The sequence below is a fragment of the Muscardinus avellanarius genome (assembly GCF_963383645.1).
Source record: "Muscardinus avellanarius genome assembly, chromosome: 6".
NCBI classification, from domain to species: domain Eukaryota; kingdom Metazoa; phylum Chordata; class Mammalia; order Rodentia; family Gliridae; genus Muscardinus; species Muscardinus avellanarius.
The window spans coordinates 19946044-19971078 of record NC_137791.1 but is presented as its reverse complement, the minus strand read 5'-3'; the positions used below and the strand labels follow the sequence as shown (position 1 = coordinate 19971078).

At 44.5% G+C, this 25035-nt stretch overlaps 1 protein-coding gene across 2 annotated transcripts in view; it reads left to right on the top strand.

The window, feature by feature from the left end:
- NR3C2 (nuclear receptor subfamily 3 group C member 2) overlaps positions 1-21174 on the top strand; it is a gene marked incomplete at both ends in the record, with an annotated part of 355651 nt that extends 334477 nt beyond the window's left edge. For both annotated transcript variants that reach the window (XM_080697437.1, XM_080697436.1), the window contains one exon: positions 21019-21174. In XM_080697437.1, coding sequence (XP_080553563.1) covers positions 21019-21174 — 156 coding nt within the window. The remainder of the gene's footprint in view (positions 1-21018) is intronic.
- Between the last annotated feature and the right edge of the window lie 3861 nt (positions 21175-25035).

Genomic DNA, 25035 nt, shown 5'->3' with positions numbered 1-25035 from the left:
TCTCACTACGTCACTGAGGCTGACTCCAACCTGCAATCCTTTTGTCTCAGCCTCCCAAGTATAGGGATTACAGGTATACACCATACCTGGCCATCTTAAAATACTTAATAAACAATAGAACAAGGAGTCCTGCTTTTCCATTTTGCACTTGACCCCACAAATCACGCAGCCTATCCTGAGCATGATATAATCAATTTAAGATTGTGTTGATCTGAGGAAATGAGCTCCAGGAGCAACTGGGGGGGGGGCGTGGAGTGGTACCCAGGTGTGCCTGGGACAGGGCTGTCCACGGCAGTAAGCTCAGTGGAGCAGATCACAAGGAGTGTCACCCGCAGAGCATCTTAGACTTCAGGAGGTCACTAAATGACTGACACATTGAAGGCCAGGACAATGCCAGCTGGCAAATTTAGTTTGTCAAGCTCATCGTTACAGGGACCAGAAAGTGTGTAGTTAAATTACATACAGTAGCCGAGTGTGGTGGCACACACTTGTAATCCCCACGTTTGGAAGGCAGAGACAGGAGGATCGTGCAGGTTCGAAGCCAGCCGCGCTGGCTTAAGAGACCCTGTTTCCAAAAATAAAATAGGTCTGGGAGTGTAGCCCGGTGGTAGAAGGGCTTCCAGGAACCCCAGTTCCACAACAAACAAACAAACATACAAATAAATTACATATAGTCAGTTATCACTCTCACATGCTATATGTACCAGTTCACCGACTTGCTAAAATTTCTTTGTAACCCTAAAGTCAACACTAGGGCACTTTCAAAGTCACTCTTCACACACACAAATATGTGTGAAGCAGTAAAAATTGTGTCCCACCTTGGCGCATGGTCCTGGCCAAGGCTGAAAGGTGTCTCTGCCTTCTTGCTTTAGTTCTCGTACTATAAATAAATGTTCATTTTGAGGTCTATTTCTTGCCATATTTTTGTGCATTGGACACTTTTTGCTAGGAATTTTGCTGTTAACACCTGTCTGTTAACACCTCCCTAAGCACAAGAAGGCTATTACAGAAAGCAGGTGTATTAGAAAAGCTTCGTTTGGGCATGAGTTAGTGTTGTGGGCCAGGAGCTCAGCGTTAATGAATCAACAGTGTATATTAAAGGAGGTGTCTTTAAACAGAGACGTGCATAACACAAGCTCATACACTGACGGTTGATTAAAACGCTGACCAGAATCTAGCCCACTATTCCCCACAGGAGCGGTCACTCAGTATCCACTAACTCAGTGTTCAGAGCGACTTCACAGGACCTGGCTACAGTGAATATTGAAATTTCATGGTGAACACATATGACTTATAGGGAATGTTCACTCAAAGAAAAGGATTCCTGAAGGAATACCAAAAATTTAAGACAAGTCAGGCATGGTGGCGCACGCTTGTAATCCCAGCGTTTGGGAGGCTGAGACAGGAGGATCGTGGTTCGCAGCCAGCCTCAGTTAATGAGGCTCTTTGCAACTCAGTGAGACCCTGTTTCAAAATAAAGAATAAAAATTAGGGCTGGGAGTGTAGCTTGGAGGTAGAATGCCCCTGGGTACCATCCTCAGTACCACAAAAAGAAAGAAAAGAAAAAGGGAAAGGAAAAGGAAGGAAGGAAGGAGGGAAGAAAGGGGGAGGGAGAGAGAAAGAAGGAAAGGAAGGAAGGAAAGAAAGAGGGGAGGGAGAGAGAGAAGAAAGAAATAGAGAAAGAAAGAACGAAAGTAAGTAAGTAAGCTAGAAAGAAGTTCTCTACTCAAATGACAAATTCTGGGAGTTTTAAGCTGGATAATATCTGCTTATATCTAGCTCAACTCCCTTAGGGGAATTTTTTTTCTAAAGCATTTCCTAAAGGCTAGAAGAGTGTGTAATATCCAGAAATCCATTTGGCTACCACCATCGCTTCATTTGAAAACCTTCTCCCACCCCACAAACACTTTAATATTTCTGAAATAAGGAGACGTATTATACTTGCCATATAGTTTAACAAGCAACCAGGCCTTGTTCTCTTTCCTAAAAGCTGTTGTTAAATCTCCCAGGTACCTTGTAATTCAGGGGTCAACTAACTCTCCCCTGTCATGGTCCAGATAGTAAGTATTTTAGGCTCTGTGGCCATGTGGTCTTTCTCATAACTCTTCAGCGCAAAAGTAGTAATGTAAATGAAGGAGTGTGGCCGTGTTGCAGTTAAAGTATTTCATATGATTTCAACATGTCATAGAACATTATTCTTTCAAATTTTTTAAACTATTTTGTGTGTGTGTGTGTGTGTGGTACTGGGGATTGAACCCAGGGGCATCCTACCTCTTAGCAACATCCCCAGCCTGATTTTGTATTTATTTTGAAACAAGGTCTAAGTTGCAGAGGACCTCACTGAGTAGCTGAGGCTGTCCACCAACCCGGGTCCTCCTGTCTCAGCCTCCCAAGTACTGGGATTATAAGCATGCACCACCACGCCTGGCTTAACCTTTTAAAATTATACAAATTTGAATTTCTTTTTCTAAAAACTGCAGTTAGATTTGACCTGCGGGACATAGGGAGCCAATCTCGGTTTGATTTGGTGGCATCATAGAATCAAGGAAATAAGCCAGGCCACCTTGTCTCAGGTGTTCCCATGGAAGGACATGTCTGGCTAATGGGCTTGACGGCTTCATTTTTGTTTTTTCTTTCAGACTTTGAAATAAGGATTTAATTGTGCAATCTAGACTTAACGTAATATAAAAGTTGGTAACATATACACACAAGTTGGTTGAGGCTTTTAGTGAGCTCAACGTAGTGTACATTTGCAAGAAAGATCTAGGAAATATTGAAAACAAGATTAGGAAAAGTTCATACTTCTATATACAGCAACATGCCAATGCATTGCGAACACAACCCTTTCATTAGATTTCCTTTGTTCCGCAATGTTCTAATTATCCCTTTATCTTTAAGCCCCACTTTCTTCTTTTCCATTGTGTTATTTTTCTTTGTGGTTTTCACACGCACAATAGACCTTTTTCACAAGAAGGCGGAGCTGTGGTCTAGATCGAGGCTTGTAATACAAGGAAACTTAAACAGGGTGGGAATTAAATAAATTCAAGTACAAGAAAATTAGAAGGCAGATGAGCCCAACTTGCTCAGCATTGCATCCTCAAGAAATAGATTCTGAGGATTTTAATATTCATCACTGACCAAAGACCACTGATGGCTGTTGAATTTATTATAAAAATGGCAATGGAGAACAAAATAAAATATAACTTTAGAAAATAGTCAGATGCTCGCCAGGTGTCCTGGTACATCCTGTAATCCCAGTACTTAGAGGAGGCTGAGACTATGGGTTTGAGGCCAGCCTCTGCAACTTAGACCCTGTTTCAAAATAATGAAAAAGGGCCGGGTGTGGTGGTGCACGCTTGTGATCTCAGCGCTTAGGAGGCTGAGACAGGAGGATCGCACAGGTTCGAAGCCAGCCTCAGCTACTTAGTGAGGCTCTCAGCAACATAGTGAGACTCTGTTTCCAAACAAAGTAAAAAATAGGTCTGGGAGTATAGCCCAGAGGTAGAAAAGCCCCTGGGTTCCACGTCCAGTACCACAAAAAAAAGAAAAAAGAAAAAGGGCTGGGGGTGTGGCTGGAAGGTAGAATATCCCTGAGTTGAATTTCTAGTATCAAAAAAGAAAAAAGAAAGGGAAGGAGGAATGAATGAAAGAAAAATGAAAAAGAAAATACTTAGATGCTAATGGGTGGGGACAAGGTGGAGAATTTGCAGAAACGCCCTTGGTTTTTGATGAGACTGGGCAGCACCTGCTTCCCATCCCAGTAGGCAGCCTTCAGCCCAGACCCTGGGCGGCGCAGGCGGCTGCACAGAACAACCCTGACTCGGTCACTGGGTCAGGCCTCTGGGCCTCTCTGGACACTGTGAGAGGCATCCACACAGGCCCGGGGCTCTACCTTTGGCCGCCCTCGTATGTCCCCTTTCCCTGGAATTTGTGAGCAGAGCTCCTATCATCAGATGGGGTGGGGAGCGCATGTCCCCTGGAGGCCTGTCTGCTGCCACGGGAGCAAGCGTGAATCCATCTGCCCCTGGTCCACCATACTGGCCCTTAGCAGAACAAAGTACACTCCTAAGATGGGGAGTCAACAGTGATTGCGCTTCCAGAAGCAGCTTGGTATCCCCCCACGTCCCCAAAAGCCTCTCTCCTGCCTAGAATTTAGCACGCCAAGCATGCTCACTGATGAACTTGTGGCCAAGAAATGCCTGTGGGTATCTCTTGGCCAGATCTAGGAGGGCTCCATGGCTCCCCTGAACTCAGCCTGGAAGGGAACCCGCCGAGCACTGAGCTGTGTGACCCCCGAGCCTGTGTTTGAAGGGAATCCACGAGCAAGTGCTACTGTAGCCTTGCAGAAGGCTGTATTTATTTTGGGTGTAGAAACGAGTCAAATGCTGCTCAGCTAGCAGGGGAGGCGCTTGTGTTACCATGCCACAGTCCGCCAGGGTAAAGCCGACTAAAGCCGACCTTGTGGTCAGACCCACCCACCAGCGCACACACAGACCTCAGCCCTGCTCACCTGTACTAGGAGGAAGTTGGAGTCCTTAAACCTGTCTTTTTGTAAAGTAATTTTGTGTGTGTGTGATACTGAGGATCGAAGCCAAGGGCATTCTACCTCCGAGCTACTGTGCCCCAGCCCTATTTTTTATTTTTTTTATTTCGAAACAGGGTCTCACTAAGTTGTGGAGGGCCTCACAAATTGCTGAGGCTGGCTGCGATCCTCCAGTCTCAGCCTCCCAAGTACTGGGATTACAAGCATGCGCCACCACGCCTGGCTTGTAAAGTAAAATTTTACTGTGGTAGAATACATATTACATATAATTTTCCATCTTAACCATCTTTAAGTGTATTTCTTTTAAGTGTAATTCAGGGGCAGTAAGTACTTTCATACTATCGTGCAACCATCTCCATCTCTGTCACCCCAAAAACTCTGCACCCTTTAAACGTTAACTCCCACCCCTCCCCCCAGCCCCTGGAGAACACCATTCTACTGCCTGTCTCTGTGAATTTGATGACTGTCTCTGTTAGGGGAATCGTACAGCATCTTGTCTTTTTACGTCTGCCTTTTTTCACTTTATCATACTGTTTTTGAGGTCTGTTCATGTAACACGTGTCAGAATTTCATTCCTTTTTAAGGTTGAATAATATTCCTTTGGGTACAGATACATTTTGGGTATTCATTGATGTCCTGTAGGTATTTGGGTTGTTTCCAACTTTTGTGTAGTTGTGAATCATACCGGTGTGAATGAAGGCATACACATTTCTGTTCATATTCCTGCTTTTGCTTATTTGAGGTAAAACCTGGTAGTGAATTGAGGTAAAACCTGAATTATATGGTGATTCTGTTTAATTGTTTTGAGAGATTGTCATACTGTCTTCCACAGAACTGCACAAAGATTCCATTTTTCTCTGCATCCTTGCAAAAAGTTACTTTCCTTTTTTTATTTATTTTATTTTTTTAACAATTTTTTTTATTGAACATAAATAGTATACATTTAAACTATATTTGGTGCCCTCTCCCCCCCGCCCCCGTTTTCCCTTCCCCCCTCCCAACTATGGTTGTCTAGGTTAACCATGTCTTATTCAAATTTTACACATGTTCAGGTGTAGACCCTCATTAATCAAGATCAGCCTTCCTCCTCTCCTATCTTTCCATTCAAACTTTGCTGGTATTTCCCCTCCATTTTAAAAAATGTTTTTGAATCGGTCGTGGTGGCACACACTTGTAATTCCAGCATTTGGGAGGTAAGACAGGATGATTGCAGTTCGCAGACAGCCTCAGCTACTTAGTGAGGTCCTTTGCAACTCAGTGAGACACTTTTAAAAATAAGGAATAACCGGGCGTGGTGGCGCACGCTTGTAATCCCCGCGCTTGGGAGGCAGAGAGAGGAGGATCGCGCAGGTTCGAAGCCATCCGCACGCGCTGGCTTAGGAGACCCTGTTTCTAAATAAAAATGTAAAAATAGGCCTGGGAGTGTAGCCCGGAGGTAGAAGGGCTTCCAGGAACCCCAGTACCACCAAATAATTAATTAATTAATTAAAATAATAAAAATAAGGAATAAAAAATAGGGCTGGAGGTGTAGCTCGGAGGTAGAGTGCCCTGGGTTCCATCCTCAGCCATCCTACTGGGTGTATAGTACTATCTGTGTTTTTTATTTTAATTTGCATTTTCTTCTGAAAACTAATGATGTTAAACCTCTTTTCATGTACACATTGGCCATTTTATATCTTATTTTGAGAAATGGTCATTCATATGCTTTGCCCATTTTTAATTTTTTATTATTGTCATTGAAATATATATATGTTTTGGATATTAACCTCTTATGAGATTTATGATTTGAATATTTTTTCTCCCATTCCATGGGTTGCTCTTTGAACTGTCTTGATAGGGTCCCTTGATGCCAGGTTTTAATTTGATGTCTTCCAGTTTATTTTTTATTGTTGTTGCCCACACTTTTTGTGCCCTCAGAATAAGCCTGTTTTATTTTGAATGAAGGCCAAACTCCTTAGATAATCACTGCAGGTCATTTTTCATTGATCACAAGTCTATTTCTGGAACATGTGTACTGAGTAGTCGCTAGCCATTTGTGTTCAGAGACACTCCTAGTGTTTGAACGTTTACGGTTGAATCTGTATCTTTTGCCCCAATGCATCAATACGGCTGGCTCTACTTTCCCCCAATGGTGCTAGGTGTGAAGCCCGGGGTTCTGCACAGAGGCAGGGACTCAGACTCCACCACCCAGCTACAGTACCCCAGTCTCGCCCCAGTGCTCATTTGATGCCAAAGTGCATGCTGACTAGGTGAGTAGTCTGGGGTCAGCACTTAACATACGAGGAGTGAGGGAGCTCTAGTTCAGAGGTCCATATCCTTCAAGCCCCATAGCCACTGGACCAGCTTGAGGTGTGGCGGGAGGGCGGCCTCTTGTGGTGGGTACAGAGCGCGGGCAGCTCCGCGGGGATGCCTCAGTAGACAGAGCAAGGGAGGGCCCCGCCAGGCCATCCGGCTGGCAGAACCCCACTGGGCCTCTGCTAAAGGGCTGTGACTCCAGGCGGTGTGTTTTGTGCAGAGTGAGGAGCCAGTGCACAAGTCTGATTCCGATTCCTCTGGCTGCTGATTGTAATGAGGGCTCTTACCTCGCCATCCTCCAAAAGAGAGTAGGAATCGATATGAGGTGACACTGAGGCAGGGCAACCAGCTGGCCGTTGTCTCCTCCTCTCCCCTCCCCTCCCCTCCGGGCCTCCAAGCCACACTTAGCGGCCCTGGGGGGCACTGTCCCCTGCCAAGATAGAGGAAGTTGTCTTAAAACCCAGTTTAAGCCAGGTGTGGTGGTATATACACCTGTAATCTCAGTACCTGGGAGGCTGACACAGGAGGACCTCAGGTTGGAGACCAGCCTCAGCAATTAAGTGAGACTCTTAGCAACCTAGTAAGACCCTGATTTAAAAACAAAACATAGAAAAGGGCTGGGAGTGTAGTTTGGAGGTAGAATGCCTCTGGATTTAATCCCCTGTACCAAAAAAACAAACAAAACAAATTTAAAATAACAGTGTAAACACTTTGAAGGAAATTGGATTTCTGGAGAGAGATGGAAAGACATTAGCTTCGTGTATTGAGCAAGAAATGAGTGTGAGCGTGTGCGTGCGTGCCTGCGTGCACGTGTTACTGCAGATTGAATCCAGAGGCGTTCTACCACTGAGCTATTCCCCCAGCACTTTTTATTTGAAGTAAGATCTTGCTAAGTCACTACAGCTGGCCTCAAACCTGGGATCCACCTGTCTCAGCCTCCCAAGTACTGGTGTTATAGGCAGATACCGCCGCCCCAGGCTGCATTATCAATAGAACGCCACAAAAATGAAGACGCTCATTTAAATTACTCGATCGTGTGTTTTTCTTGCGTTAGGGGGAGAGGCGGTACATTGACTAAAGCTGCTGCCCTAAAATATACTATTAAAATAAGCAATTCCCAAGCACTTGGGTTATGGGACAAATCAGAGAAGCCCAAGACAGGGACCCTTCAACTTGAATCCCTTTAGCCCTCCTCAGGCCTGTGCAGCAGTGACAAGGGGGCCCCTGACCCCTGCACCCCTCTGTGGTGAAGGATAAATAGGGGTTCCTGTCCCCCAGGAGCCTGCAGGCCACTTAAGGCGCTGCACTGGGCCTGTGCAGAGTTAGACCATGAGAGACACAATCACAGGACTAAAGAGCTGGCCCCATGGCTAGAGATCAGAAGACAGAAGAGGCCAGGAAGGCCTCCTGGGGGGAAGAGGGCAGCAGGAGGCCAGGGACATGAATACCCCAGAGATGCGCACATGTGCACAAGGAGCTGGGCTCAGGTCATTTGGAAAGAGTGACATTGAATAATAATAATATTGTTATTATTATTACTAGTAGTAGTATCTATAATCCCATACTTGGAAGGCTGAGACAGGAGGATCTCAGGTTTGAGGCCATCCTCAGCAACTTAGCAAGACCCTGTTTCAAAGTAAAAAATAAAAGCCGGGCATAGTGGCACACACTTGTAATCCCAGCATTTGGGAGGCTGAGACAGGAGGATCGCGGGTTGCGGTCAGCCTCAGCTACTACTTAGTGAAGCCCTTTGCAACTCCAGTTTCAAAATAAAGAATCAAAAATAGGGTTGGGGGTGTAGCTTGGAGGCAGAATGTCCCTGGGTTCCACCCCTAGTACCGCAATAAATTAAATAAATAATGTGGGAATGTAGTTCAGAGGTAGAACGTCCCTGGGTTCAACCTCCAGTACTGCAAAAGTAAAGATAAAAATAAGGCCACACCCAGTGGGTGCTGAAGGCATTGGCTGGGTCTGCTCCAGGAGAGCCGTCCTGAGGTGGTTTCCTTTTCAGCGGCCTTTGGGGGGCTCTGGCTGTCCCCCACCCTGAAGCTGTGGCTGGTCCTGATGACCCGAGCTCTCTGTGGTTTCAGCTTCACGGTGTGAGGAGTGTTTGGGTCCAAGTAGACACCATCAGTGCTCACCTAGTGATCCGCAGCCTGGCTCCCACCCTGCCCGGCGTCCCTCCAGGGTGGGACTTGAGCTGCTCTGACTGTGCCAAGACTGTCCCTGGGGCGGTGCCATTCCCACGCTGAAAGGAGGGTGAGGGCCCTGCCTCGTAAGAGGTCCTGTGCCTCATACCCATTGGTGTCCTCGTCTCCTGTTGGTTCCCGCTCCTCAAGAGGTCTGACCCCTGCATTTTCCAGCAGGGATGGTGCCATGTTCCTGTATAGTATCCTGCCTCCATGCTGAGGACCAGGGCTCCTTGCTCTTGAGGCCCCTGTGGCCGGCTAGATGGCAGGAAGAAATGGGAGGGCCCTGCGGATCAGAGCTCTCAGCTTCTGTTCCCACAGGGAATCCCAGACCTTTCAGAGTGCAGTCTCCAGCAGACTCCAGGCCGCAGAGGCGCCCACGATGTCCCAGGGTGGGGCGGGCCAGGCAGCCTTCTGTGGCAGCTCACTGCTACCCAGCTGCTGAGGCCCACTGAACAGCCAGCCCTGTGGGTGCCCTGGCCGCCCACCTGTGAAGGGTGAGCCCTGGCTGACAGTGCTCAGCGGTGACCCCCTCCCCAGGGGTGATGTGCTTGCAGTCAAGTGCCCAGCTCCCTGCACGCTGGCTCCCCAGGAAGGCCCCATCCGTCAGCAGCTGAGGTGTAAACAGAGGCCCTGGGGATCCGCTCATGACTGGGAACAAGCTGTGTTTGCTTTTGTAGAACAAGAACAGGGTGGGTGGGTGAGTGGTTGGGGAGGAGCGTCTGGGACACCTGTCCCCAGCCCGGCCCTCGGCCTCTCCTGCTGGTCTGCTCTCTCAGCCTCTCTCCAGGCTCAGTGCTGAGGACAGTCATACAGGGTTCCAGGTAGGGACCAAGGCCTGAGAAGGCCCAAGACCTGTGCCTGTGAGCTCGGCTCCTGCCATGTGCTCTCATGTTCAAGAACTGGCTCACTGTGCCTCATCTCTGGTAGCACGTAGGACTCAGCTTCCTTATACTCTCTGTGCAAATACGACCCCTCCCACAGCCCTGGCCCTGCCAGGCAACCTGTTCCAGTGTCAATAGGTCAGCTACAGGCTTTCCCATGATTCCTGAGCTCAGTAAGTAACCCACCAGTCCTCTCACGTGCTCTGCCCCCAGCCCACAGAGCCATCCAAGGCTTACCTCCTGCCCCCGGGGCATGTGCCAAGGTCACCTTCTAGGAGGTCCCCCTCTATCCAGCTTCCCCAAGTCAGCACCTGGCGCCATTCTCCCTGCTTCCCAGCTTTAACTTTCTCTGTGTATTAGGGTTTTGTTCTTGCTGCAGTTTGCTCAGTGGTAGGCACGGCACAGGTGCTCTATAGTGTGGTTGGATGATGGATGGGTGGATGGATGGATGATGGATGGATGGATATGCTGAGTCATGAATTAAAACCTTTGTTGTCCCTGTTATTGATTAGGGGAAATGATCAGATTAGGAGGGCTCTGGCCTCATGAGTAGATTAACCCATTGATGGCTGCTTAGACAAGTGGGAGGTGGGATCTAATTGGAGAAAGCAGGTTGGTGTTCCCGTGGAAGAACTGATCTTCCAACCTGCCTGCCTTTGTCCATCTCTCTCTTTCTCTCCCTCCCTCCCTTCTTCTCTCTCTCCACTCACCCCTCACTCTCCCTCTCTCCTTTCCTCTTTCTTTTCTCCCTCCCTCTCTCCCTCCCTCTCTCCTGTCTCCTCTCTCCTCTCTCCTCTCTCTTCCTCTCCCTGTCTTCTCCCTCTCCTCTCCCCCTCTCTCCCTCCCTTTCTCCTTTCCTCTTTCTCCTCTCTCTCCCTCCCTCTCTCCCCTCTCTTTTCTTACCCCTCCCTCTCTCCCTCTCTCATTTCCTCTTTCTTCTCTCCCTCCCTCTCTCCTGTCTCCTCTCTCCCCTCTCTTCTCTCACCCCTCACTCTCTCCCTCTCTCTCTCCTTTCCTCTTTATCCTCTCTCCCTCCCTCTCTCCTCTCTCCCCTCTCCCTCCCTCTCCCCTCTCTTCTCTCACCCCTCACTCTCTCCCTCCCTCTCTCCTGTCTCCTCTCTCCCCTCTCCCCCCTCACTCTCTCCCTCTCTCTCTCCTTTCCTCTTTCTCCTCTCTCCCTCTCTCTTCCTCCCTCTCCCCTGTCTCCTCTCTCGCCCCTCCCTCTCTCCTGTCTCCTCTCTCCCTCTCTCTCCCTATCTTCTGTCTCCTCTCTCTCCTTTCTCCCTCTCTCCTCTCTCTTTGCTTTCTGTCCGCCATGAGCTGAGCAGCTCCATCCATTACTCCTTTCCCTCAGGTGTCTGCCATGGATCCTCTAAAACTAAGCCAAAATGAATCCTTTCTCCTCCAAATTGTTCTTGTTAGATCTTTTGGTTGTAGTGATGAAAAGCTGCCTAATATACTCCCTAAAATTCCTATGGCCCAAGGACAGGAAGCCTTAATTTCTGGATATGAATGAGACCCAACTTAAGAGATGTGAAAGTCATGGCACTAGGCAGAAATGTCCTAGTGTTTGTGTTGTCTAGAAACAGATGTCTGCCTTCAGGTTAATTTTTTTTACAAAAGGTTTTATTTTAATTGATAAATAGTAAGCGTGGAGCACACTGACGTCGCAGTACATGTGTATGGAATGTGTAATGATCAGATCAGGGTAACTGGCATATTAATCACCTCAGACATACATCAGCTCATTCTGTCCAGAACGTTCAAAATCCTTTCCACTAGCTATTTGGAAATATTCAATTAATTGTTCCCAACCATAATTATCCTATTTTGTGCTGTAGAACACGAGAAGTGATTTCCTCCTATCCAGCTTGATCCTCATGCTCATTAACTATCCTCTCTCTCTCCCTAACACTCTTCCCAGGGTCTGGTAAACCACTATTCCATTCTCTCCGTCAAGATCAACTTTTTAGCTTTCACATATGAGTGATAACATGTGGGATTTGTCTATGTATGACTTCCTTCACCTAACAGAACATCTTTTAGCTCCATTCTTCTTCAACTAGAGTTCCTTCTGTTACCCATTTCTCCCTATTTTCACATATTAGGGAAAACATCTGATTTCTTACTTTTTGTGACATTTCCCTATAGATGCCATAATTTTGTTCTTCTTTATGGCTGGGTAAAATTCCATTGTGTATATATCCCATAGTTTTGTAATCCACTCATCTGTTGATGGACATCTTGGCTGGTTCCATAGTTTGGGAATGAAGAATTGTGCAGCTATGAACACAGATACTGTGTATTGGTTTGGTAGTTTGTTTTTTGTTTTGTTTTGTTTTGTTTTTGGGGGGGGGGCTAGATACCTTTCTTCTCCATAGCCAATCAATTACAGTTAATCTCTTCCTTGGAAGTCCTTCTTTTATTTTCCACACTATTTCCCATTTGCTGAAATCATGACAGCACAAAGGTGTGTGACTTTGACAAGATGATCCACTCACACCCAATTTTTTAATAGAGGTCACTTGGATCTGGAGATCTGCTGAGAGGTGGGGTGAGGCAGCGACAGCTTCAGGTGCTTCCTGACCACACGATTGCAGGAACCTGCTGGCCCTTTGCTGTGCAGCAGGCCCCGATCCCAGCCCCGCTGGCACCGGCCTTGCTGTGCAGCATGCTTCAGTCTCTGTAGGTTCCCATTTTATCTTCAATATTTTTTTAAGTAGGAGGAAACAGTGCATGTCTTTTGCAAAAGATGGGAGCCCAAATACCTGGTAGAAATGAATTTTGTCTCCCCTCCAAAGGTCTGTGGGTTCTGCTGCTCCGAGTGTACCCCAGCCCCCAGCACTGTACAGAGGAGCCCGGTAGCCCATCCCGGCTCTGCGGGGCTCCCTGTGACATGCCCCAAACATTTTTCTTACATAGTATGTTGTATGTTGTCCAGAGTTCTTGAGCGTGTGAGGCAGGAGCAGTCTGCTTTGGGGGAGATTTCTTCAAAAGTTCAAGGTGGAGTGGATCTGTCTGCCTCTCCTGAATACTGGCCACCACCATCTTAGTCTCTCTTCTTCAATATTTTTAATAAAAGAAAAGAGTTTGTGTTTTTTGCAGAAGTTAGGAGCCCGAGTACTTAGCAGCAATGGATTTTATCTCCCCATCAAAAGCGGAGGCCCACAACTTCACCAGGGAGAGCAGCTGCTCCAAGCACACCACGGCCCCAAGAGCAGGTCGGCCAGGAACACCAAGGCCCCTGGGATGCGCGGCTGGGCATCCCAGCCTGGCCATGTGGGGCTCCCTCCAATGCACTTGAACATTTTTCTTACAGAGTATGTTGTTAAGAATTCCCAGGCCAGGCGCGGTGGCGCACGCTTGTAATCCCAGCGTTTGGGAGGCTGAGACCAGAGGATCGAGGTTCACAGACAGCCTCAGCTACTTAGGCTCTCCGCAACTTAGTGAGATCCTGTTTCAAAATAAAGAATACAAAAAATATCACGCAGGGGGTGTAGCTCGGAGGTCAAATGCCCCTGGGTTCCATCCCCAGACCTGCAAAAAAAAAAAAAAAAAAAAAAAATTCCCAAGCATGTGCCGCAGGAACAGTGTGCTTTCTGATCTCTTCTGGGATGTTGTCATAAAAATCACTTTTCTTGCCATGGTGGACACCACGCTGCCATCTTGCCTCTAATTCCGCCATTTCTACTCTTTTCAGTCTATATCTTTTAACTGGGAAATTTAATCCATTGCATTCAAGACTGTTGTCCATAGATGAACACGTTCTCCTATCATTCCATTAATGTTCTTCTGGTTATTTTGTTGTCTTATAGTTCAAGTTGGTAGTCGCTTATCATGATGAAGTGAAGTCCTCTTCATTCTCTGTCTACTGTTGAGTTTTGTACTCTTGTGCGTTTTCATTTTGGTAGCTATCATCCTTTCACTTTCAGTGTAGGCCTCACTTAAGCATTTTTTTGTAGGACCAGACTGGTTTTGATGAATTCCCTCAGTTTTTGCTTCTTTTGGAAATAGTTTCTCTTTCATATTTGACTGGCAATGTTTTTCTTGTTGAGAACTTTTAATGTCATCCCATTTTCTCCAAGCCTGTAGAGTTTCTGCTGAGAAACCACCTAGCTTAATGGTATTCCTGGATAAGAGACTTCATGATTTTCTCTTGCTCTTTTTAGTATTCTCTTTGTCTAGTTCTTGTTTTACTAACACATAATAATGGAGTTCAGCATATTTCATGCATTCATATAGCATGCACTGATCAGATCTGACACCCTTGTCCAACCCAACCTCCCCTATGTCCACTCACACACCCTATTCTGTTTCAAATCCCCACCTCTTAGCTTTTACATAAGAGAGTACATACATATATAACATTCTCCAATTCCATCCATTTTGCTGCAAATGACATGATTTTTCTTTATGATCAAATATCCCATTATGTATATATGTGTGTGTATACATATACATATACACACATATGTACATATATTTTTTCACACATAATTTTCTTTATCCATTCTTCTGTTGGTGGGCATCTGGGCTGATCCCATATCTTACATACTGTAAATACAGCCATGGTAAACATGGGCATGCAGGAATCTCTTAGATGTGCTAATTTCACTTTAGAATATACGTCTGAATATACATTCAGAAGTAAGATAGCTGGATCGTGTGGCACATCTATTTTTAGTGTCTTGAGAAACCTCTGTACTTTTCCCCATACTAATTATACTAATTAATACTCCCACCAACAACACGTATGAGTTCCTTTTTCTCCACGTCATTTGTTATTTGTTTTATAATAGCTGTCCTAAATGGGGTGAGATGGTATTTTTTGTAGTTCTGATTTGCATTTCCTCTGATGGCTAATAACTGAGCATTTTTCATACATTTCTATTTCTTCTGAGTAGTGTCTGCTCAGATCCTTTTCTCGTCTTTAAATTGGATTACTTATTTCCTGTGGTTAAGTTTTTGAGTTTCTTACACATTCTGGATCTTAACCCTCTGTCAAGTGAATGATTGGCAGCTTATTTCCTGCCATTCTGTAAATTGGCTCTTCATTTGGTCGACTGCTTGCTCTACTGCGCAGAAATAAACTTTTTAGAATGATATGAGGTTATCCCGTTTGCCAAATTTTGCTTTTGGGGTCCTAGTCAGAAAAATGTTTGCCTATACCTTGAAGTTCCTCTATGTTTTCTTCTAGTGGTGTAAGAGTTTTAGGTCTTTGATATATTTTGAGTTGAGCTTCATACAAAATAAGAAATAGGGGCCATGTGTTGAAGAGTTTGTCCTTTTTCCAGTGTATACGATTGGAGCCTTTGTCAAGAACTACTCAGCTTAGATGTGTGGGTTTACATCTGGAATGCTGTCTCACTGGCCTGTGTGTCTGTTTTCATGCCAATATCATGCTGTTTGGGTTACACTTAACTCTAGTATGTCTTGACATGAGGTATTGTGATGCCTCAAGATTTGTTCTTTTTGTTTGAGAATTGACCATTTGGGTTCTTTTGTGTCTCCGTATGAATTTTAGGACAGTTTTTTTCTAGTTCTGTGAAGAATGTTATTGGTATTTTGATGGAGACTAATACTGAATCTAAATTGGAGTAGTATGGACTTTTTTTTTTTTTTGCGGGTCTGGGGATGGAACCCAGGGGCATTCAACTTCTGAGCTACACCCCCTGCCCTATTTTTTATTCTTTACTTTGAAACGGAGTCTTGTTAAGTTATTGAGGGCCTAAGTAGCTGAGGCTGTCTGCAAACAGCGATCCCCCGGTCTCAGCCTCCCAAATGCTGGGATTACAAGCGTACGCCACCATGCCGGGCTTAGTATGGACATTTTAACAATATTAATTATTCCAACCCATGAACATGTTTGGTTCTTCTACTTTTTTGTGTATATTTTCAACTTTTTTCATCAATATTTTGTCATTTTCATCATAGAGGTCTTTTAATTTTGTGGTTAAATTTATTCCTAGGAATTTTGTTTGTTTGTTGTTTTGGGGTTTTTTTTGGTGGTACTGGGGGTGGAAGCCAGGGGCCTTCTACCTCTGGGCTATACTCCCAGAACTATTTTATATTTTTATTTGGAAACAGGGTCTCACTAAGTTGCTGAGAGCCTCACTAAGTAGCTGAGGCTAGCTTTGAACTCGTGTGATCCTCCTGTCTCAGCCTCCCAAGTGCAGGGATTACAAGCGTGCGCCACCATGCCTGGCTCGGCATTTTGTATGGGAATGTTTTCATTACTCCTTATCAAATTTGTTGTCAGTTTAAGAAAAGCTCATTTTCGTATGTTGATGTATCTTGCTACTTTACTGAATGTTTCAGTTCTAATAGCCTTTTGGATGACCTTTAGATTTTTCTATGTAAAGAATCAAATTTCTGCAGAGTGATCATTTGATTCTGTCCCTCCCTGTTTACATGCCTTTTCTTTCTCTTGACTAAATGCTCTACCTAAAACTTGTAATACCTTAAGAAACAAGCCTGCTGAAGGACACTTTGTCTTCTTCCTGATAAAAAATGTGTTCAGTTTTGCTGTACCTAGTATGATGTTGCCTGTAGGCTTGTCACATAATGCTTTTATTATGTTGAGATACAAACCTTCTGTACCTAATTTGTTCAGGATATTTTTTCCAGTACTGGGGATGGAACCCAGGGGCATTCCACCTCCGAGCTACACCCCCAACCCTATTTTTTTTTTCTATTCTTTATTTTGAAACAGGGTCTCACCGAATTGCAAAGGGCCTAAGTAGCTGAGGCTGTCCATGAATTGTGATCCTCCTGCCTCAGCCTCCCAAATGCTGGGTGTATGCCACCATATCCAGCTTGTTCAGGATGTTTAACATAAAGCAGTGAATATTATCAAATGCAAAGTATTATGATTATTGATTTCATATGTTGAACCATCCTTGCATTCATGTTCATATCAGGAATACTCAAGTAGTCTTTTTGGACTGTGTCATTGGCTTTTGTATCAGGGTTTTTCTGGTGGTCTCATAGGTTGAATTTCAAGGATTCTCTCCTATTTCAAGATAACTGGCATTAGTTATTTAGAGTTTTGATAAAAGTCAGCATTGAAACCATCTGGTCCTGGGCTTTTCTATGTTCTCCTGGTTCAATTTTGATATCTCATGTGTGTCCTGAAATTGGTCCATTTCTTGTAGATTTTTCAACTTCTTTGCATAGAGTTTTTATAAGAATCCCTTTGTGTTATCAGTTCTATATTCTTTTTCATTTCTAATTTTATTTCAGGTCTTCTTGCTAAAGTTTTATTGGATTTCATTTACCTTTAAAAAAAAAACCATCTCTTATTGATCCCTTGGAGTCAATTGTATTTGAAATTTTTCTTTTCATGTAGGTTTTCACTGCGATAAACCTCCATCTTAATACTGGTACTGATATGTTGTATTGCCATTTGTTTTGAGAAACTTCTAACTTCTCCAATAACCCACTGTTTGCTCAGACTCCATGCATTTGCATAATTTTTTGTTTTTTTGGTGGTACTGGGGATGGAACCTAGGGGCCTACTACCTCCAAGCTATACCCCAAGTCCTTTTTTTTTTTTTTTTTTTAGATTATAAGCATGTGCTATCATGCCCACCTGTCACATTTGTATAATTCCTAAACAATTTTTACTCACTTCTAGATTCATTCCATTCTCCAGCATAGATTTAACTGATGTCTCATCTGGATGATATGTTCATTGATGGAGTGGCATGTTGAAATCCTCACTACTGTTGTTCCAAAGGTCTTGGTCTTGAATGCCCTCTTTGTATTTTCCCTTTAACTGGATATTTTAGGTTTTTTTTTTCCTTGTTTTGTTTCTTTGCTGCAACCAAAATAACTGACAAGCCAAATTCAGAGGAAGAAAGCTTTATTTGGCTCTGAGTTGTAGAGTTTTCAGTTCATAGTTGATTAGCTCCAAGGCAGGGCATGTCCAACATGTGATCTTTGGGTGACGTTTTCAATCCAAACCATACACTAGCTTATTTCAAAAGACCTGTCTTCAAGTTCAGATATTCTATTTTTCTCTTAATATAGCCTATCGTTAAGGCTTTCTCTTGTATTTTCTTTAATTTCACTTACTGAGTTCTTCATTTCAGAGTTTTTCTTTGGTACTTTTTAAAAGTCTTTTTCCTGAAGATGTGTCTTGGGATGTGAGTCTGTTAGGTAATGTTGACGTTGACTCTAGCTACACAGCGTAGTGTAACCTCCCTGTGGCTGTTATTAATGACCTTGGTTACACAGTGTATCCATGGCAAAATCGAAGAGACCAAAAGTCCCTGTGGGCCACACTAGAGTGCCAGCAGGTCAGCAGGTGAGAGGCACTGTGGAGGCCTGCTTGGCTACAGCAAGGGCTCTGGAAGCCCAGCAGTGGCGAGGGCCTGGAGGACTAGCACATGCCCAGAAGCTGCACAGGGAGGCTCGCAATCTGGCTTCTATGTAAGTCACAGCCAGTAGGTGTGATAACCTAGCAGCCCCAGAGACTGGATGCAGACCCTCGTGCAGAGTGAAGCCCTCTTAGCTCAAGTCGATCCAGGAGATCCTGTGTCTCCAAGTCCCTACCGCATTCTAGTGAAGACACTGGTTTGTCCTCGTATGGGTCATTTGTGGAGGGAAACACAGCAGACACCTCAAGAGGTCATCCACCTTGATGATATAAATTTTTTTTCGAAGGGAAAAAACAGCCCTGCTATCCATAGTGAGACTCAAAAGGGACCTGGAAAAGACTGATCTGAAATGGGGCAGTAAGTGTGCAAGACTCTGACGGCTGATATGAGGGGTGTCACACCCGAGGAGGTGTAGCATGGACAGCCACGCCCTTCCACATGAAATATAAGAAATATTTTATTTTTGTGGCACTAGGGATTGAACACAGGGATATCCTTACCTCCAAACTACACCCCACCCTATTTTATTTTTATTTTGAAATGGGGTCTCACCAGATTGTTGAGTTTCACTCTTTGCTGAGGCTGTCCTCAAACCTGTGATCCTCCTGTCTCAGCCTCCCAAGTACTGGGATTACAGAACTGCGCCACCACACTCACCTATAAAATACACAAAACACAATTTTAAGGCAAAAAAAAAATAAGGTTCTCATAGGACCATCTCTGAGGACCAAGTTTCCACAGCGATGACCCACAGTGGGAAATTCTATTTCAAGGAGTTGGAAAGGACAGAATTAATGAGGCTTGACTCCAGCAGTACCTCTCAGCGTCTTCGATAATAATTGACATCTTGTTCTATCATGGGTGAGGCTCGGGTGCCGTTATCCCTATTTTTACAGACAAGAAAGCTGAGGCGTAGCACCCACGAGGCGTGCAAGTGTGTTGAGGCCATGGCGATGTGTCTAAAGAACGGTGGTTTGTGCTGCCTCCCGATGTCCTGCAGACGCCGAACACTTAGGGACCGTCCTTCAGTGTCTTTGGAAGCTGTTCACTTAGGGACCGTCCTTCAGTGTCTTTGGAAGCTGTTCACTTAGGGACCGTCCTTCAGTGTCTTTGGAAGCTGTTCAGGGAAACACCACTGTAGGCTGAGAGAAGATCACAGGCACAGAGGGAGGAGGTTGTCTTGCTGCTCAGTTTGTATTGAAGGCTGTTATCATATTTACTCTCTGACTTAATAAGAAAGACATATAACATGAGAACATAAATATCATTATCATTAATACCAGAAGTGATGTAAATTCTAGAAAGATGTATTCATTCCAACCACTTTAAATGCACCTGTGTCAATTTCTTTGGGTATACTTGCAGAATTGAAAACTTGTGAATTTCATAGGTTAGGGTTAAGCCTGTCCACTGAGGAAAAAGAAAAACTGAAGGGAAATTTACAGATGTAGTTTCACCAGAATCCATGTATGAAGACTATGGGGCACTGCACATGGTGGTCCATGGCTGTAATCCCAATACTTGGGTGGCTCAAAGACGAAGATCATAGGTTCAAGTCCAGCCTCAGCAACTTCGACCCTGTTTCAAAATAAAATAGAGATGGGAGTTAGAGTATGATTAACAGTGCCTGCTGTGATCCAAGATGGTAGAGGCATACGTGCACACATCACTCATTTAACCCTTCCCAATTCCCATCCCCTCCTTCCCTCTTGTGTTTGGCTTAGTGATTAACTTTGATGTTTGTGAACGTACATCAGAAATGGGTATGTTAGCTTTCCATTACTATACTAAATACATGAGGTAATTAACTTATAAAAATCAAAGGTTCAGTAGAGGTTCCAGTCCGTGACTTCTGAGGGCCACCAAGATGCCACCTGGCACAGAGCTGTGGTCCCCTTCTCACCTTCAGAGTCGTCGCCCCAGTCGCCTCCCCATAACGCTAGTGTGCGAGCAAGTCTCCAATACTTGGGTTTGCGGGGAACACTTAAATCCAAAGTATTGCAGAGTGAGTGGAATTCAGGAAGGAACAATTAAAGTGCGTTTTTTGTGATTTTAAATTATGCCCCAGAGCCGGGCGTGGTGGCGCACACTTGTAATCCCAGCATTTGGGAGGCTGAGACCAGAGGGTCGCGGTTCGCGGACAGCCTCAGCTACTTAGTGAGGCAGGCCCTCTCTGCAACTCAGTGAGACCCGGTTTCAAAATAAAGAATAAAATAGGGTAGTGGGTATAACTTGGAGGTCAAATGGCCCTGGGATCCACCCCCAGACCAGCAAAAAAAAAAAAAAAAAAAAAAAATATATATATATATATATATATATATTCCAGGGTCAGAGAAGGGGAAGGAGCTAGAGAGACAGCCCCTAACTTGATGCTTTTGCTCACGGTCCAGCTGAGCGAAGAGCTTGGGCCCTGAGCCAGCACCACGTGGGAAGGCCCGCCACCAACATACAAAAGACACATGTGCATGCCAGCCTCATCCCATCCACACAGAGATCGGGACCCTGCTGCCTCTGATATATTTAGTGTTTGGAGATTTCACAGTTCTAGGCTGAATTTGTCTGGTACCAAAAGGCATCTTACATGACAGGAGAGAGCACCCTTCTTCATCTCTGCCAAAAAGATGGCTAGATTACGACATGGTTTCTAGCACTTGCCTCTAAGGTCAGAGAGTCCAAGGGGAGATGGAAGGAAGGCCCCTAAGTCATGTCCCTTCTGTGTCTTGTAGCTGGTGAGCGACTTGTTGGAGTTTTGCTTCTACACCTTCCGGGAGTCCCAGGCCCTGAAAGTGGAATTCCCCGCCATGCTGGTGGAAATCATCAGCGACCAGCTGCCAAAGGTGGAGTCCGGGAACGCCAAGCCCCTCTACTTCCACAGGAAGTGACGGGAGACGTCTCGCCAGAAGAACTTTGCCTTAAGTTTCCCCCGTGTTATTCCACACCCGCGAAGGACCCGAGAAATCATTTTTAACACGCGATGGTTGATTCACACTTGTTCAGCAGTTTCTCAAGTTTAAAATCATACCGAGGGCTTGGAGCTGGGAAAGCCGTTGTGATGAGGATTTGGCAAGACCTAAGCAGTCTAAAGGATTCTTCCCTCTCCGGTCCCCAACGCTTAGAAACACGTTCCTGTTCCTCTGGATGAAAAGCCATATCTAGTCAATAACTCTCTGATTTTGATATTTTAACAGATGGAAGTTTTAACTATGCCATGTAGTTTCTGGTATCGTTAGCTTGTTTTAAAAGGGTTCGAGGACTAACGAACTTTTTCAAGCTTACCCTTGGTTTGCACATAAAACGTATAGTCAATATGGGGCATTAATATCCTTTTGTTATTTAAAAAATACAAAAAAAGAAAAAATATATACAGATTCCTGTCGTGTGATAACAGGATACAAGGCGTGGAAGAGGGGCCCTCTCTGGGCACGTTTTCCTGTGTCACTGGTATATCCACTCGTTAGCGTCCATTTATTATTTAATTAGAATGAATAAGACGTTAAAACAAATGCCTTGGTTTCGATTTCTAGTATCTATTGTGTTGGCTTTACAGATAATTTTTTGCAGTCTTTTGCTGTGCTGTACATTACTGTATGTATAAATCGTGAAGGACCTGAAATAAGGTATAAGGAACTTTTGTAAATGAGACACATACAAAAAAAAATCTTTAATGGTTAATAGGATGAATGGGAAAGTATTTTTGAAAGAATTCTATTTTGCTGGAGACTATTTAAGTACTATCTTTGTCTAAACAAGGTAAAAAAATTTTTTTTTGTAAAGTAAAATGTTCTGCATGCATAACGAACCGTTTACAGTGTATTTAAGAAAGGGAAAGCTGTGCCTTTTTAAGCTTCATATCTAATTTACCATTTTACAGTCTCTGTTGTAAATAACCACACTTAAAACCTCTTGGGTTGTCCTTAAGCCTTTCTACTTTTTCTGTACCTTTTGTTTTGTTCCTGGTCTCCCGCTTGGAGCGTTGGTGGGACTGGACACGTTTTCCTGGTTTCTGCTTCATTTTACTTCCATTGGGGAACAGCACACTCCGGTGTCTGCAGTCCTGGTGGTAGCACTTGACGACGCTCATGGCATAGAGGGTGCCGGGAGTGCTGCCGCTTGAGGAAAGCCGCCTCTTTTCCCCTTTCTGTAAGAAGCAGAATAGAATCTCCCATATCAGAAAACCCAATTTTGTCCGCTGGGAAGGGGGAGATTCCATGCCCTCGCTACGTCTCTCCAAGATCAGTCACCGCTGGTCTTGGGAAGGGTTCTACACTCCTAGAACTGGTCATGGGAACACACAGGTCGTGGCAGGATGTACTGGGACTATCCATCGTGGCCAGGGTCCATCAGAGTGGCGGGGAGACCGGAAGATCATTAGAGGGTTTTTAGATTTTTTAAAGGTAGGTTTTAAAAAGAAATTTTATACATAAAACAGTTTTGGAGAAAAACAAAAACACTACAGATCACATAAGCAAGACAGTGGCACTAAAATTTGTAATTCATTAATCTGTTCGGCACTGATGTGACTTAAGGCTTTTCTTCTTGCTCCCAAATCACAGACCTACGTGTCTTTGGGGAAACTAACAATACAATGGCACTAAAACTACTTGATATGGAGGCCAAACTAATCTTTTAAAGGTGGTGATAGTAATCATCGGGAACTCAGTGAAATTGCATTATTTTCCAACACCTAAAAGCTATAGCTCAAGTTCAAGGCCGGGAGAAGGCCACAGTTGATCCATACTCTTCTCCAAAGTTCCCCAGGCAGGCAACATCACCTTGTCTTTCAAAAGACACCTGCCTCCTGCGAGGGGAGACCTGTGAGCACTGTACGCGGAGGGAGGAGTTTTTCTTACATAATTTGCAACTTCAGGAATTTAATTTCTAGGCAGATCTTTAAGTACCATCAACTTACAACGCACAGCAATATGAGATCCACACCGCGCAGGAGATGAATGCACAGCATGCAGACTGGGAGGTTCTAGGAAATGAAGAGAAAAAAAAAAACTGTTTGCAGAAGCAGCTTTTAGTTCAGACGTATCTTTTTAGGAGAGGGGAATTTTCAACCTAACCGGGTTTGGGAATGGAGACAGTCTGCATCAGCTTTTTGTATTAACAGAGTTACTGGCTTTGTGTGTCTCTGGGTAACTTTGCTTGATTAAACAGCAAAGCCATATTCTAAAATCACTGTTGAATGCCTGTCCCAGTCCAAATTGTCTGTCTGCTCTTATTTTTGTACCATATTGCTCCTAAAAAATCTTGGTTTGGTACAATTCATAATTCACCCAAACGTCTCATATAATTAAAAAAAACACTAAATTAGTTTAAAATGAAGCAATTTATATCTTTATGCAAAACATATGTCTGTCTTTGCAAAGGACTGTAAGCAGATTACAATAAATCCTTTACTTTAATCACCTGTTGTTTTGGAAGAAGTTCATTTGAACGTCTAAAGATAAACCTGAACCCTGCGCCCTTCTGGATATTAATGCATGCACTTCTGGCCACAGCCAAGACAGAAAATAGACACGGCCCTATGTTGGCCACATGTTAATTCTCTTTGGGGACTCATTAGCTCATTTACGGCTAATGTTTGGTTCACTAAAATGCCCTGAAATGGTTTAATAACATTATCTTGTGCCCTGAACCTGCCTAGCCTCTTGGTATGCACTGCATCAATTGACTTCAGAATCGCAGGAAAACTTATCATTGTGCGGACTTTGAGACTCACCCGAGTAGATGGTGAAGCCCTATCACCATCGCGATAAGCAAGTTCCTCCACGTGGTCTCGACCTCATCCCGTTACCCAGGCTGTGAGACGGCTCAGCTTCCCACATTCTGTACGGGCTTCTCCCCTCCATCTACTCATTAACAAAGATCACAGCACAGTAAGCAGTTACCAGTGTTTTTTTTGTTTGGTTGTTTTTGTTGTTTTGCGGTATTGGAGACTGAACCGAGGGGCATTCTACCTTCAAGCTAAACCCCCAGCCCTATTTTTTTGTTCTTTATTTTGAAACATGGTCTCACTGAGTTGCAAAGGGCCTCACTAGGTAGCTGAGTCTGGCCGCGAACCGTGATCCTCCTGTCTCAGCCTCCCGAATGCTGGGGTTACATGCATGCGCCACCACGCCTAGCTTACCCACTCATTTTTAAATACAGAACTTTCATTTCCCACAAGATAAATCCAAGTACATTTTTAATGTGTCAACTAGTGACTGTTGAAATGATTCGCTTTCAGAAAGAGGAGACTATTTGATAAATAAATCCAACTCTGCCTCAATAAAATAGACACAATTCCTGAACTCAGTAGAACCACCGATGGCAGCACAAAGAAAGAATTATGGAAACATTAGAAGATAATTGTAAATGGAGACAATTTTATATTTAAAATTTTAAGAATTCTGGATCTGTTAAGGCACAGGCTTTACCCAGAAAGCCCCTCACTTGAAACAAAAGCCATTTTGGCTGTGAGCTTGCTAAAAGAGACCTACCAACATGTCCCCCTGGGTAAAATGGGTGCCTTTTGTGTTGGCTTATGCTGGGGTTAAGGGTAGAATTATTTTACTCTTAAGAATTTCTATACACATTCTCAGGCATTCTATACACATTCCCAGAGAATTCAGCTCCACATCTCAGAATCATTAGCTAAGGAACTACATACATCTACTACGAGACAGCCAGCTACTATGTGCCAGACCAATAAAAAGCCTGCCTTGAAGGCCGGGCGTGGTGGCGCATGCTTGTAATCC